The sequence below is a fragment of the Amphiura filiformis genome, chromosome 18 (genome assembly GCF_039555335.1).
Source record: "Amphiura filiformis chromosome 18, Afil_fr2py, whole genome shotgun sequence".
Classification (NCBI taxonomy): Eukaryota; Metazoa; Echinodermata; class Ophiuroidea; order Amphilepidida; family Amphiuridae; genus Amphiura; species Amphiura filiformis.
Window position 1 is genome coordinate 31,311,962 of NC_092645.1, and position 17,405 is coordinate 31,329,366.

At 35.3% G+C, this 17,405-nt stretch overlaps 1 protein-coding gene across 3 annotated transcripts in view; it reads right to left on the reverse strand.

The window, feature by feature from the left end:
- The window catches only part of LOC140140117 (tyrosine-protein kinase Yes-like), a 68,518-nt gene extending 51,649 nt beyond the window's left edge, over positions 1–16,869 (reverse strand). For 2 of the 3 annotated variants that reach the window (XM_072161949.1, XM_072161948.1), the window contains exon 1: positions 6,345–6,960. In XM_072161949.1, the coding sequence (XP_072018050.1) occupies positions 6,345–6,723 (379 nt within the window). In that variant the 5' untranslated portion in view covers positions 6,724–6,960. Of the gene's footprint in view, positions 1–6,344; positions 6,961–15,998 lie in introns of those variants that run through there. The other variant, XM_072161950.1, reaches the window with a different exon arrangement.
- Positions 16,870–17,405: the final 536 nt, after the last annotated feature.

Consider the following 17,405-nt stretch of genomic DNA (forward strand, 5'->3'; position numbering starts at 1 on the left):
TTACATTAACCAACCAACTTGTTCAGAGTATCTTTTTTAATTTAATATGTTGATTTTCAAAAATAAGTATCATTGTAAAAGTACAGCAGACGTGCATCCACGAAAACTCCAAAGTCCATGTCTTGATTGACATCTGAATCAAAACTATTCCAAGGATCATCTTCACTACATCACATTGAAATTTCAATGCCCATTTTAAAACTAAAGTGATAGAAAACATGTGGGCATATATGTTGCCGCTGCATGGTTACGGTACCCTTCCAACGGTTTATAAGTTAAAAAGGTTTGACCAGATGAGTCTTGGCTTGCACCAGGTGTGTTATCCAATTGTCGCTGTAATAGAGCAATTTCCAGCTTTAGTTTCTGTTGTTTCAGCAGCAGCTTCTCCTGTTTGAGTAGTGCATTTGAACGTTCTATGTCAATGAGAGCACCAAAGGATTGTTGCTGCTTGGCCTTCTTCTCTGCTGCAGTCTCATCCTTGGGTGGTGCAGAGGTTGATGGTTGGTCACTTTTCAGATCGTCAGCATCATCTTCTTCATCATCTATTAAATAGAACAGACAAGCAAACATTATGTATTATTACAATTTACACAGGGGAAATGTAAAATACACCTATTACTTGAAAAAATATATCAAATTTGCATGTTAATATTTGTATGTCATGTACAATAAAGTAAAATATTTAAAACCCAACAATTTTAGTAGTCCATATTCTCTCCAGAAACCATTCGAAGTGTTCTTTTCTGTGAATGTATATAATAACCATAGATGTGTTGATCACATTCAGTCAGGTGATTTTAAAATGACCACAAAATAATTTTTGATGATATGAAGAAGTTATTTACTCACCTAAGTAGTCATCGCGAGCCATTGATGTTTCCTCATCTGTCTCCTCTTCTTTACTTTTCTTAGACAGGCCTCCTGATTCCATACCATCGAGTCCCTTGAATCCAGGGGTGTCTGCACAGAGATCTATAATCTTCTGTGCAGCAGGACTTTGGATCCTTCGGGGGCTTCCCTCCACCCGTTGCCGTTTTGGCTTACTTTTGAGAGAGGAGTGCTTCTCTTCCTTCGGTTTTCAACTTGCTGAGTTTCTCCTTCAAATTTGTGAGCGACCTCTCAACAGCAAATCGCGATTGGTGTTGCCTGAGGATGTCATCCCATGCCTCTCTCTTCTTTCGATTTGTGTTCGCATCTTTGTGCTTTGCATCAATTATTGACTTAAATTCTTCATATTTATCGCTAAGAAATAGAGCTTCAACTTCCGAGAAGTTGTTCTTTCTCGGACGCTTATTTGAAGGCTTACTCATGGTGGACATTTTGTTATGATTTGCCGTAACAACCTTGTAGGCCTATATAGCTTACAAAATACACATGTAATTTTATTAACGAAATCTCAATGAAGACCATCAGCAATGAGTCATTACATTTTGATCATTTTGACTGTGGTTCAGAGCTCAAGTATAATAGACATGTATTATATAAGCCTATTGTATTAGATGTTACACAACTGTTGAAGGCCATAGCACCAAAAACACCCAAATAAGTTATCAGCTAAATATTTCTAGTTGATAGCTAGTTAGCAAAGTGTTTAGCAAGGTTTTATGAATAAGAAATTAGTTGATTGCTACGTAGCTATCAACTAGTGGATTTAGCATCTTGCTAAGGCACTAGTTGGTTGCTAATTTAGCAAGGCTTTATGAATAGTACGTCAATCTTTGGTCACTGCATTTATTTGTGAATGGGTAGGCACTGCAGCTTGATTCACCATCCACAACATGATAATGTGTGCACATGCTACATTATATACACTTGTAGGCCTATGTTGTTGTTGGTGAATAAGTAATGGGCCTTGCAATTAAGCCTCAAGCTTTTAATCCGATATGCAGATTATCTATTTGTTTTCATGAATTGGAAGACATTCTTTGATGTATTACTGAGCTCAATGATCTGAAATTACTGGAGTGTGAGGTCAGCATAGTATTTTATTAACAGAAAGTATAGAGGCCCTGCATGAAATTATCGATTGGCTCTAAACAAAGGATTTGAGCCGGTGTCCTTCACCGTAGTTATGGCGGAGTGCAGTCCATTCAATCAAATGTTGTCATCAACCTATTTGATTGCAATCATGCTTTTGTTGAATGCATTTGAGTAGTCCGCCATATTTACGGGATGATATGTCACATGCAAGGCCTCTATTCTCCAAATTCATTTCCTAATGTATGTGAGAATGATACAATAATGACATGATGAACATAGTCATTGATGCATCAGTTTTAAAATAGACTAGGCGGTTACCATATTTGGCGGTTCTCGCCTGGGCGCGATTACCAGGCTGATGGTGACATGCCCATATGACAGTTTTTACTAATTTGACCTCAGATGACCCTGGCGACCCCAAAATGACCTTCCAAAATTTGGCTCTAAATGTTAACTGTACCCACCAAGTTTCATGCCCATATGACAGTTTTTAGTAATTTGACCTCAGATGACCCCTGGATGACCTTGGATGACCCCAAAATGATCTAAACTTATAACTCTAAATGTTGACTGTACCCACCAAGTTTCATGCCCATATATGAGTTTTTACTAATTTGACCTCAGATGACCTGTGGTGACCTTGGATGACCCCAAAATGACCTTCAAAAATGTTGTTTTAAATGTTGACTGTACCTACCGAGTTTGAGCCTCGTACGACCTAGTTTCATGACCATATGACAGTTTTAAGTCATTTTACCTCAAATGACCCCTGGGAGGGGGCCCCGGGGTCGGATGACTTAACGAACATGAACATTTTCTTGCCAGGACAGAACTACACCCACCCACCGAGTTTGAGTCCCATAGGACCTAGTTTCATGCCCATATGACAGTTTTAGTCATTTGACCTCAAATGACCCCTTGGAGGGGGCCCGGGGTCGGATGACTTAACGAACATAAACTTCTTCTTGCCAGGACAGAACTACACCCACCCACCGAGTTTGAGCCCCGTACGACCTACGACGGCCTCACATTAGCAGTCACAGACAAAACCTAAATCTACAGAATATATCCATTACTCGTCTCGAAAGAGCTCAAAATAAATAACTTAGAACATTTTCTTGATGTCCTTTAACATGTTTCCATAGTTAACCATCGTTAGCCATGGATATCTATGCTGTAGAACTGACCGGTGACAAAGTCCGATTTATTGGGACGTCTATCGACCATCAACGAGTAATGAATAAGATGAAATTATGTCTTACTTGAAACAGAATGATTGAAAATTACTGAAATACCCTCGTATGTAATAATGTTGTACTCCATGTGAGGAATGAGTAATGTGAAGGTATATCTAACCAAGTTGTTAAGTTTCACCAAGTTGTCAAATTGTTCTGGTTCGCAAAATGACCACCCTACAATCCCTGTCAAAATAGTGTTAGAACACTTTAACATGGGTACTTAATGCCCACTGATTAATGTTGGCAAGTGTGGGTTTTGGGGGGTTTTTTTTGGGGGGGGGGTGTTTTTGTTTTTGTTTTGGTTATGTACCCCTAGAGACATCCAACATTAATTCGTGGGGAGGTGGAAACGGTTCACACTAAAGAACGCGAAATTTTAGTGTCAAGTATAACGGAAATAAGGTTTAAATCAGTCCTACTTTTACACTTAAGTATTCCAACAAATTTTGACCGGGATTGTAGTTTAATAATCGCATTGGTCAGACAAGAACCCCCTGTGGAATTTTGATATTGGATTAACAACTTCCTGTCACTTGACCCAATTAAGGCTTTTTCAGTTGAAATCCATTCACCCTCTATAGAAGACTTGACCTTAACCTCCCACACAGGGAGTGTAGATTTTAAATGGAGTGACCCATTTAGGTAACCCCATTTGAAATTCACACTCCCTGTGTGGAAGAGTAAGGTTATGCCTTCCATAAGGGGTGTCTGGATATCAACTGGAACAGCACAATGACTGAGAGCATAATATGATATCTAATTTTGTTGAGGGTAAAATGGACAATTTGACTTGTCGGCAGGAGTGACCTTCTTTTCTTTCATATTCACCTTGAATTACAGGTTTTAACATTTTGTGGCCATGATCACTTTAACCTATATAATCACATCAGGACATGAGTGTGTTTCTGTATGCCTAACCAAAAAACTATACCATGTAAAGGGTGTCTACATTTAAACATGTGTCTGACATGTCGGGACTGACCTCTTTTTCAAATTTTGATCAATCGTGCGATAAAATCACAAAATCTTGCAATAAATGTCAAATAGTGGGCGATTTGCATCATAGAACATCATATGACAATTATACATGCATGATGATCATATCTGCCAGAGGAAATAGAAATAAATAGCAGAATAATTATGAAATATGTGTCTTGGTGTAGAAATACCATGAAAATACATACTAAACTCGCGTACCTGTACTGGCGTTTCTTAATGCTATATAAACTTCGTATCGTGTATAGCACTCCGTCAATTACCATTACAGTTATTGTTAGTCGTACCGTAATAACATTAATGGCACTTAACGAAACGCTATACGAGTATCGTATTTATTATAGCAAAGAGAGACATCAATACACCGAATAATTCGATCTTAGTGAGGCAATATGAGTTTGCTATTGTGCGCGTCCATAAAGGATTCTACATACAAATTTGCTGAATGATTTCAAAGAACCTGATATTTTGTGGATAACCCGTACTTTTCTTAAACTACTTCTAACTGTTATGCAAAATCTAACTTTTTCTATTCAATGATATCACCATTCTAAACCTACTTCGAAATCTACTAAACCTTTTTGTCATTTATTTAGGAAAAACATACAGCACAGATATTCCAGTAACCTGTTTTGTCATTTATTAGAAGAAAAATCTTATGGCACAGACATTCAAGTAACATTTTTGTCATTTATTAGAAAAAGAACATATACCACAGACATTCAAGTAACGTTGGCCGTTTCCGCAGCCTTTCGTCAAGTTGTATTTTTGTATGCAGGATGTGAATCAGAATTTCCATTTTTAACTTTCTATTATATTACCATGATAACTGGAATCATTTCAAGTAAACACTATTCAGGGCAAACGCAATATTGGGTCATACTGTTAAATTATAAATATCTCAAAAAAAGTAACTAACCCCCCTTAAATAATGGCCATTATTCAAAGAGGGATATTGTATTACAAATCTGTAAAATGCGTTGGAAGCAGAATTTATTTCTGCGCATTTTGACACCTCATTTGATACGATAGCCCAGAAAACAATAAAACACCAGTCAATTTAATGAAGTGAGGTTTAGATTTGAAAGTTACACTTATATACAAATTTTTACAATACAAAAACACTCAGATATCATTACACAGATTTCCTCCCATTACACTGAATACAAAATCAATACAATTTACTGCAACTTTCAAATCTTGGGTTACATAGATTTAAATGTACGCTGTGACGTCAATATTTAGTCAATTGTTGCAAATGAGGTGTCAAAATGTGCAGAAATAAATTCTGCTTCCAACGCATTTTACAGATTTGTAATACAATCACCCATTATTGAATAATGGCCATTATTTAAGGGGGGTTAGTTACTTTTTTTTGAGATGTTTATATTAAAATACTTCCCAAGCTGCATGAAATAACAAACGTACTGGAATATAATGTGTAGATATCTAAGCGTATTAACGCTAAACAACACAAAATCCTCTATTTATCTGTTTAGAATTTAGTATTGAATAATGAGGTATTTGGTTTATCTTTTGGCAGACTTTGACAACTTTTTACTGCCAGATGCCATTACCACTTTGGCTTCTTAGTACATGGAGAAATTTTATAGTCGCCTATGAAATGAATGAAATGAACTGATTAGTCTATATAGATTTCATATTTATAATAAGGTTCTAAAAATAGTTCTATTTGTTTTACAAAGAAATGTTTAATGGGTTGAAGGACCTTTTTGGTTCGGTTCTTTGCCAAGGAACCGTTTTAAAGGGTTCTCTACAGAACGTAAAAAGCTCCCAAACCAAAAGTGGTTCTTTGCATAATAATTTTAAAAAAAAGATGATAGAACCTTTTATGGTTCGTATTAGAACCATCTTGGCCAAAAGTGGTTCTTTGCAAAATAAAAATTTTTAAAAAAAAGATGATAGAACCTTTTATGGTTCGTATTAGAACCATCTTGGCGGGGAATGGTTCTTTTTGAACCATTTAGGAAGATGCGGATGGGGGATAATTTTGGGAGATGGTTCCGCAGTACAGGGCAAAAAAGGTTCTAAGTCGCACCTTTTTTGTAGCGTCAAGTGTCTGGCTTTGGATGATTGCATCACACGTCTTAATTACTTTGATTGACCTACCTGGTTTGATTGATCCTGAACTCTGTAATGGCGATGCCGTCATGGGATCCCCACCCATGCCTGGGGTACCAATCATCGTGAATCCACCTGTCGAATCAGTCGTCGTCGTCGCCAAATCATCGCTACCTCCTAACGTCATAGAATTTGCCTTCTGCTTTCCTTTCTTCAATTTCTTATTATCCTTCCGCTTAACCAATCCAGATTTGACAGAATTCACCCCAGACATGGTTCCCGATGCACCTGGATGATCTGGTCCACAATCTGCGCCATCAGCAGTGTTGTTGTGACTCTCTTTATTCCCCATGTTGGCACCGAAGAACAGGCCTGCACGTCTCCAAAGAGAAAATCCACGGGGAGCTGGAGATTTAGGTCGTATCATGATGACAAAAAAAAATTAGGTTAGTATCCAAGTTTATAATAAAATTAAAAGTGATCAATGACTTTGTCCTGAATTCCAGGACACAGAATGGAGTCCAACAGGATTAGATGTTGTTGGGGTATAACAGCTGCTAATGTACTACGGCGCACGCATGTTGCTATAAGTGAATGGTTCACATAGAATTTAACTTCACTCAATCGCCTTCACAAAGTTGCCTTCAACAAGTGCAAGCAAAATAAGTTCTTGCTGAAAACTTTTTACAACTCAGAGGCGACAAATTCTGCTTTCCCATAATTCACTGTGGTCTGTCAATATGACAGTGCGGCGACCGCGCCCTATCATGGACATGGTGTACCACTATGTTAGCATTTTAACTCAGAAAAAATGACGTCTACCGCCAAGTTAGGATTGCGGTTAAGGTTGAGGTTAAGCTTTTAGGGTTAGAGTTTGGGTTGGCATGGTTGTGGTGGACTATATTCTGCCATTTCATTACTTTTATAAAGTTGTCAGACCATTTTGTGAATTTCATTTTTGAAATATGTTTTAACAAACTAAAATCTATTGAAAATAGAACGTGATTAATGTAACATGATGTAATGTGTTTTCAATTATTTTATCGGATTAATTTTATGCGCCAAAATATTCGACTTTGGTTTTTAGCATGGAATTGGCAATAATAAAATACGTCAAAATTGCTCTTCAGATAATAAGCAACACGTTCATAGACCTGCCGATCTAACATTGCCACTGATTGGTCAATTACATGATATCTTCACTTTAATCACCAATCAGAATGGAGCTTTGCAAATAATTCACCCCATTTTTTTGGCGTGGTGAAATTATTCTAACAATGTTGCTGATTGGGCTTAGTGATAATGAAAACTTCTTTTTGGTCAATCGGCAGGTAGTACTCATGGGGTTAATTAAGAAGATACCAAATAGGATTTGCTGTTTTTCAGCGAATAAAAGATCTTTCCCTTTACGGTACCACACTCTAAATTTTGCAACGGATAATGTACTTGTGAACAAATGGTTGAACCGTTTGTTGCACTGTCTCGCTGCTACGTACTTTGAATAAACCTGTGTTCATACAGTGCCTATGACAATATAAATGCAATAAAAAATGGAAAAGGGTTCGTAATTGGAAAAAGTAATTTCTTGGCTATTTATATTGCACTAACACATAGTTGTCCCGAAAATACATGGTGTAAAAGAGCAAAGACTTGTCTTCTAACAATTACAAGCCCTTTACCAAAAGACTAAAATGATTTAATGGTAATTATATCATATACCGAAGTGATGACGTCACAAAAAACTTTTGTTGCATTTCAGCGTTTTGAATACCATGTATCGGTGGAGCATGATGAAAAACATCACAGTCAAATTTGGTGGGAATCGGATCATGAGGGCCGAGATATAGCCGCATGAATACCTAATTAGCCCCATTGAAATCAGTGTAAATTTGGTTCCAAACAATTATGAACCAGGCCAATTTACCCTGATTTCAATGGGGCTAATTAGGTATTCATGCGGCCATATCTCGGTCCCTCATGATCCGATTCCCACCAAATTTGGACTGTGGATGTTTTTCATCATGTTCTACTGAAATATGGTCATGAAAATGCTGAAATGCAAAAATACAATCAAAGTACGTAGCATCAAGAGACTGCAACAAACGGTTCAACCATTTGTTCACAACTACACATTAACCGTTGCAAAATTTAGAGTGCAGTCAGTACCAGTACCCATGGTACCAGAAACGCTTAGGGGATTTGTATATCAACCATTCTCGCAATGCCTTATGGGTAGGGATTCTATATACAACTTTGCTTGCAACTGTTACCCTTGTCTGGTTAAACCTTAATACTTTGCCTACTAACACTGTTATAATAGGTTTCACTAAGATACAAAAACATCGGTTCAAATATTTCATCTCAAATTCCAACCCCAATATCTCAAGATCTACTTAACCAATACTAGGCATATATGTAGGGACAGTCATTCGAATGTATTTATTACGTAATCGCAACTTTGTTCATGAAGAAATGGAAGTTTGGTTAACTTTTTGTGCTCTTTAATTTGAAGTGTCATCCGAGTGGTGAAGGGTAAAAGCCTCAAACCTTCCTAAGAGACCTTTCGTCGGATAAGATACTGTATTATCCAATTATATGAGGGGTCGAATGTACATGCAACTCACATGGTTAAGGGGGTTGAAAGTTAATGAATTTTCATTATTATATTAGATAGTTTAATATAATTTTGGAAATGATAATAATGTTATGTCAGGAACTCTGTACCTTAGTTCTTGCTTAAATATTATTATAATTAAATATCTATAATTTAGAAAATGACAGCCATACAGATTGGTATGTATCACTTGTATTTGTTCGTTTGTTGCTTAATATTTATAAGTATCATCGCGTTCACAATTATAATATTTTGGTTATTTCGTCATTTTGAGGGGGCTGAAAGTTAACGAATTTTCATTTATTTATATTAAATAGTTTAACATAATTTCGAAAATGATAATAATGTTATAGTGATCTTTGTAAGGAACTTAAGTTCCTGCTTAAGTAATAATCATACATTTATAATATAGAAAATGGCAGCCATATAGATTGGTTTGTAGCACTTGCATTTGTTCATTTGTTGCTTAATATTTTTGTAAGTAACATGTCGCATTCATTCACAATAATATTTCGAAACGTTTATTACCACTGCGTCTGTATGTAGTCGATTTGAGTCAAACTTTCGACGCGTCGTAATCTTTTTGTCTATCGTAAGTTCAAACCCGTCGTAATACCTATTTACGACGCGCTTATGACTTACGATGGGACTTAATAGCCCTTACAATCTGACACTTACAGTGCGTCGTAAATGTTGCTGAACATGGTGAAATGTTTCAGTACTTACAACATAGGAATGGGTAGAATTGACAGCATTTTCTAAACAAGACACGTACCTAAGACATAAGGTTAGTGTTATATTTAGCCAAGTCATTTCTTATTGGCCTACTTCAATGGTGCGTTCAGGAGGCTCTAAAAACCAGGAAATCACTTTGATCTGAGTCTTCTTTGCCACACTTCAGCTACGGTCATGCCATGATGACTTGTCTTGTAAACAGTGCAGAGTTACGAAGAGGAATCTTAAGGCTTACCTCGTTTTCTCACTGTACTGTTTAATATTATGATATTGAAATTAACTGTTATTTCATAATATCATTTTTTACAACGACTTCAAATGTCTAGGCCCTAAACAAAATAAAATCATGAAGGTTTAAAAGATGATTTGCAATAGAAAATGACGTCGGTGTGGCAGCGATTTTTTTCCAGGATTTTATTTCTAGTAATGCAGAGAATGTCATATTTTCAGTATAACTTAAGAGAAAAAAAATTTCAATCAAAATGGTATACGATGCCAAACAATTTTGAGGCTATTGACAATGACACAAATGATCAAAATTTTGAAAATTTCAATGCACTGATTGTGAATTGCGGATTTGTGGATCGTGGTGTAGGGCTACTGTCCCAGCAAACACAAAAACGTTTTAAAAACGTTATAAATAAGTTATATTTTGGCTTTTGGTTTAGGTAAAAACGTTTTAATAACATTAAAATGTCGGGTTATATAAAGGTCATGAAAACGTTTTATATGAAAACACAATACAACAATATTTTTTAAATGTTTTTAAAAATGTTATTTTAAATTATTTCGCAAACGTTTTTTTCCAAATATTTTGTCAACACTTAAATAACATTATGTTAAAATATTTGCACTCAGCAAACACAGAAATGTTCTTAAAATATTTTATTCAAAACGTTTTAATAACATTTAAATGTCGGGTTATATAAAGGTCATGAAAACGTTTTTAAAACGTTATTGCAAATATTTTGGGTAAACATTTTTCGCAGAATATTTTTCAACCCCAAAATAACATTCTGTTTAGAATGTTTTGTATCAAGTTTTCAAAAATGTTTTTGGAATGTTATTAAAACGTTTTTATACCCTTTATATAACCCGACACTTAAACGTTTTCTGTAAAACATTTTGTGTTTGTTGGGCAGTAGATTATCAATAAATGTTTTTAAATGTTATGAAAACGTTTTATACCCTTAATATACCCTTTATATAACCCGAAATTTAAACATTTTTGACAACCTTTTATAACCTTTTGCGAATGATGTCGAAAACGTTTTGTGTTTGCTGGGGTATTTATTTTTGCCATACGTTTATTTTTGAGCGAACACTAAGATGAAGCTGCTGTTATTCCTGCCTATAATAATATGAGTTACCATAAAGGATTCCCGTGCTTGTTTTAACAGTAAACTTCTAAATGGTATTCTGATGTGACAGCCAACCAATAGGAAACAATCTATTTTAAACAACACGCGAGCCCTTCCTGTATTGAAGACACCCATTGTCAAATTCAGTAAGGAGTTCTTGTAAGGTGGTAAAAGGGGACAGTATTATTTTATGTATATATTGAAGGCGGCCACTAGAAACTATTTGTAGATTGTAGTCATTATTTACTAAGACGACGAAAAACACCTTTCAAGTAGGGTCGGTCGGTCGGGCTTTTTGGGTTTTTGGGTTGTTGTTTTTTTTTGGGGGGGGGGGGGTGTTTTTTGTTTTGTTTTGTTTTGTTGGGTTTTTTTGTGTGTTTTTTTCTTTCTTTTTTTATGGAGGCTTAAATTACCTTAAATTTTCACCAAAAGATGAAAAATCTGAAAAAATCTGATTTTTTTGCAAACATATTTTCTAAAAATGTTCAGCCCAAATTAATCAATTTTGACCAAAAAACGGCTGATTTTTCATGAATTTAGCCAAATTAGAAAAAAAATCACAAAAATGCGTAGAACATGGTTTTATTTTCGGCGCCTAAGGGTTTCATCTTTTCTTTTTTTCCCTTTTCTTTTTCTATTAACACACGTACCATGGCAAAAAACAATCTGAGACTATTGACACAAATGAGATGAAATATTATTATTATTTTTTTACAAATTTGATGAACAGATTTTGCATTGTGGCCTTCCCAAAAAAAAGTTGTTGTTTTTTCCATTGTAATGGTCTCGTTATTTCCCGGTTATTTTATTTTAATATAAAGTTACACTATACTTAATTTAACAGAAAGCATCTAGACGGTAGTCTGATGTGACAGCCAACCAATAGGAAACAATCTATTTTAAACAACACACAAGCTCTTCCTGTATTGAAGACACCCATTGTCAAATTCAGTAAGGAGTTCTTGTAACGTGGTCAAAAGGGGACAGTATTATTTATGTAGGAATTGAAGTCGGCCACTAGAAACTATTTGTAGATTGTAGTCATATTTTACTAAGGCGACGAAAAACACCTTTCAAGTAGGGTCGGGCGGTCGGGCTTTTTTTTTTTTTTTTAAACGGCTGATTTTTCATGAATTTAGCCACATTAGAAAAAATTCTGGGTCGGTCGGGCCCGTAGAACATGGTTTTATATTCGGCGCCTAAGGGATTCATCTTTTCTTTTTCTTTTTTGTTTCTTTTCTTTTTCTATTTATTTTTTTTTGCAAATTTAATGAACAGATTTTGCATTGTGGTCTTCCAAAAAAAATGTTTTTTTCCACTTGTTAATGGTCACGTTATTTCCCGGTTATTTTCTGTTAATATAAAGTAACACTATACTTCATTTAACAGAAAGCATCTAGACGGTAGTCTGATGTGACAGCCATCCAATAGGAAACAATCTATTTTAAACAACACACGAGCTCTTCCTGTATTGAAGACACCCATTGTCAAGTAAGATTTCTTGTCACGTGGTCAAAAGGGGGCAGTATTATTTTCTAAGGAATTGAAAGCGGTCATTATAAACTATTATGAATAATTTACTAATGGATTCATCTTTTTTTCAATCAATTTACAATGCCAAAAAAAGCGGGGAGGGCAATATTACTTCATTATATATTGACAGTGTCCATTATAAATAATTTACTCTTTTTGATACCGATCGCAGGCAAAAAGGGGGGCGTATTATTTTTATGTATTGAATGAAGATAGGCTACCTATTATCAAATTATGCACGGATCTCGGCTACATGGTAAAAGGAGACAGTATTCGTGTATTAAAGGCACCCATCGTAATTTTATTCTGGAAAACCCGTATATAAAAACGGATTATATTGTACCATTCTGTCAACGTATCGCATGTTCTTTTTTGTCGTAATTTTTACCATAACATGTTTGATTTTGACCTTAACCATGTTAATACTTTAAATGAATCTGCTAAACAGGAAGAGGTTTATCAAATGCAAGGGTTGATCAAATTTTAAGTTTGAATAATTAAATTGTGCCAATTGTAAGTCAAAGTCAATGTAAGGTGTTGATCTGAAGATAATACATCTACACATTCTAAATTAATGGTTAAGTTCTTTCATATAAGCCACAAAGTACACTTTTTTGGACCGAAACTATAAATGAAGACCTGAGCGCAAGAAGACCGTAAGTCCACTTGGCCCCTCAACATGTAGGCCTATACACTAAAGTTACGTGTAGTTTCTTAGGGTTTTATAATGTTTCATACATGTTCCAGGGTGAAAACATCATGAAAGGTTGTGAAAGATTTGTTTTGACCCCTGAACATGTATAAAACATTACCAAACTATACGCAACTTTATACATGTTGAGGGGCCAAGTGGACTTACGGTCTTCTTGCGCTCAGGTCTTCAAATTGAGATCCCCAATTAACTTACTAATAAAACGCGGGGTAAATTTGACTAAAGACCTTCAATTCAAGGTCATTAGTTTTACCCAGCGTTAGCTAAATATGAATAACTCAAAAGTTGGTCAATATTGTGTGTTATTTTCAATTGAATGTTCTTAACCGACACTTGAGTTATTCGTAGTGGACCCAACGCTGGATAAAACCAATAGCCTTGTATTGAAGGTCTTTGGTCAAACTATATACCCCGCGTTTTATTAGTGAGTCAATTGGGAGCTTAGTTTGTGGTAGAAATTTATAGATTCGGTCTAAAAAATAATATATATACGATGCGGCTTACATGAAAGAACTTAACATGAATTTAGAATGTGTAGCGGTATCATGTTCAGATTAACACCTTACTTTGACTTTAACTTACAATAGGCATTCAAAGTTGAAATTGAATTAACTCTCGCGTGTGAGAAAACCTCTTCCGATTGAGTAAATTCAATTAAAATATTAACATGGTTAAGGTCGAAATCAAGCATGTTATTTTAAAAAAATTAGCTATAATGACCAAAAGGAACATGCAATAATATAATCTATTAGAGTTTGCATGAAAAAATTGAAGCCATGATTATGTCACATCTATAACTCTGATATTCCACATAATCATGGTTGCATAATTCCATTCCAACCTTAATTTCCGTCTTGTTGCAGCTGTCTTTAAGGTTATACGATGTATTGTTGGTCGAAGCAGCAAAAAAGAAGTAGTTCACAGCATCTTGCGAAAGGTAGTGAGCTTTAGCAAAATTGCATTGCTCAATTCATAGCGAGCGTGTAGAAGAATTCAAATATCACAGATATACTTTTGTAGGTCCTGTGGTTCTTGAGTTATGTTGTAAAGACGGCTGAAACAACATCACTTTTGTAAAACGTACATAACTCATTAACAACAATAAATTAAGCAAGTTTTCAAAGTATATGATTTGTTGAATGAACTTTTTCAAAACCCCAAAGTGTTATTTTTCAATAATATGTTGATTCAGATAATGAAAATCGTGTTTTTTTGGCTGCTTCGACCAACAATACCTCGTATACCCTTAAGAGCAATGTTGAGTAGTTGTTAAGAACATGAACACTTTAATGCACCTAGAATTTTAACGTTAACATTTTAAGCCAAAACGGACGAAGGTTGCCAGACAACAGATGTTATTAATGTTTGTAGCTCCTTTAAGGATATTGACTCAACATTTTTACAAAATATGACTATCTCAATTTTTAACATAACATAACAATAAAATGTTACATAGGGCACCAGAGTTATTGGTCTAACGTGTAAATATCAAAATTCTCTTTACGGTCATGTTTATCAAACTTTTTTCCTGTTTCTTAAACTTGTCTATTTACCAAAATTGTTCTTTTTCTTTGAGTGCTCTGCTGCGTGCCTAATCCCGCAATTTTTCGGCAAAATGTTTTTGTTTTGTGAATGCTGCGGTAGTAACCTATTGTAAATTGCGTCTTACTTATCATTGGGTCTTGCACTATTAAACAGGGATGAAAGCCCACGTTTGAAAAACCTGAAAAACCGCGTGAAAATAATCAGAATGGCCCTAAAACGGGCTGAAAATGAAAATGAAAGAAATTGCGTAAATCTGGACAACAAAGAAGCATGAATTCAGGCAAAAGCCTGAATCCCTGATTAAACATGAATGAATCAGAAGAAAACATTGAAGAAGGAAAGACATATTGCCAAACAGGTGTGAGACACAATGGGTACACGCCCAACCAGTAGTTATGGTAAGTATCAGAGATCAATTTGATTTAACAATCCTGTCACCAAACGCAATTTTCCAGTATTAGATTGTTTTAGCGTCTCTTAAAAGTTTTAATTTTGATACATTTAACTTCTCCAGACATCCAATCTCAAAATCAAGTTTACCGGCCTGGGACCAGTCCTCTCTGTCAGCATTGGGCAATATATGCTTGATTGTTCTTTTGAAATTCATTGCTAAAACTACATTCTAAATTTTGTAACGGGTAATGTAGTTGTGAACAAATGGTTGAACCGTTTGTTGCACTCTCTTGATGTTACGTACTTTGAATAAACCTGCAGTGCTTATCAAATTAGTCTTTTGGTAAAGACAATTTCTTTGCTCTCTATACAAATTACACCATGTATTTTCGGGACAACTATGTGTTAGTGCACATAACATCAATACAGTGCAACAAACGGTTCAATCATTTTGTCACAACAACATTATCCGTTGCAAAATTTAGAGTTTAAGCATTATTATTGTGATTGAGATTGTGATAAACATGTTTAAGAGACTGGGATCCTTGTTATCTGAAGTATTTATTAAGTATCTTTTAAGTATACTACTTGAATAGCACCTTCTACTGCAAATTGGCCCTACTGTAGCTGCAACCCAATATCAAAAAGTGTCACTTTCTTTGAGACAAATGTATTTAAAAACAATATAACACCGCTTCAATAGCCTAATTACCCACATGATCATCTATTTTAAAAAGGTCTCACGCTCTTTGAGACAAAGGTATAAGCAAATATCATTCAAACAATTGTTTATACTAGCTTATACTTACCAGGTTGAAGTCAAAGTATATATCCTTGGCCTTTCGCTTTCTTTTCCGAGTATCAACTACGTAACGACACCAATCTACATTGATATAATAGCAAACATCATTTTTATCGGTGTAAATCACGCAATACCCATGTCAAAACCAATTCACAATTTTACATCTTTCTGTGTAAAACAAATAGCATATACTCATACAAGACTATTCCTCTCTTGTACCGTACAATGGTAAACAATATAGTATTATATAATGGTATTCCTCTTCTGGACCGTAAAATACTGCAACAATGCGCTATATAACCCAAATCCGAAGTTGGTAAAAGTGCCACAGACAAATTAACGAAGCTGTAAAGCCTATTCCATTAAGAAGCTGTCGTCAAAATGTTCTTCAGCGTGTTAAAACTTCCTTCAATTCCTGTAATTCAATCACACAACATAGCAATCACGTGTAAGCCGCTCATCTTAACACATTCCTTTATGAACAAAAATTTCCAACAAACTGTCCCTGAACAAGGTGTGGCTTTGGAGATTTCAAAGAGCTTTCGACGAATCTAGCTGGTTCTTCTTAGTAGGCCTATTCCGTGTAAACCGTAGCCTTCAAAGTTGCGTTTCGTCTTTTTAAAAAAATGTGTTGCAGATATGGTATCCACGTTGCAGCTTAGCAAAGACTCCGTGCCTAAATTAGGCCTCGTGTGACTAAAAACAGCTTGGTCCAGCTTGAATTAAAATATATCAGATTATATTTTAATAACAAACTTCCACCTCGATCTTATAAACATTAATAAACATTGGCATAATGCGTAGCTACTTCATCGCAACTGTTGTGGACTTATATCTGTCATAAAAACGTGCTAAGCCATGTCCATTGGAATGAAATTCGTGTTTGAAATCCATATAAGGTTACGATAAATGAGAATAACTTTGTAAAAGTGAATTGTTACGTACTCAAGCGGACAAAAATAATTAAATCAGACATTGAAAGATCTGTTTCGCTTCCTTAGGTATAGGCTTACGCTTCAACTCGTGACCAGACTGAAGTCATAATACCATACATATAATTTCTCGGTATTGAGTAGATCTATCTGAAGAACCGCTAAACCAAGACTAGGCATGATCGTACTAATTTGAATGCAATTTTCATGTTGACTCCGAATATGTTCGTGGTTAAGAGAAAAGTTCCCGGGGAAAAGTTTCATTTTTACTATTTATATTTTGTTCGATGTGTGGCGAGTGGTAATGTCAGAATATGAAAGGTTATAACATGGTTGTTAACATAAATATTATTACACAACTTAACACCTTTCGATTGGTTGATAAGTTAGAACGGAACAGCTCTCATTATTGAATCATAATCACCCTATAAAATCAGGCTATATCCAAATTGTTCCGGACGCAGTTCATTACTAACCCTTAT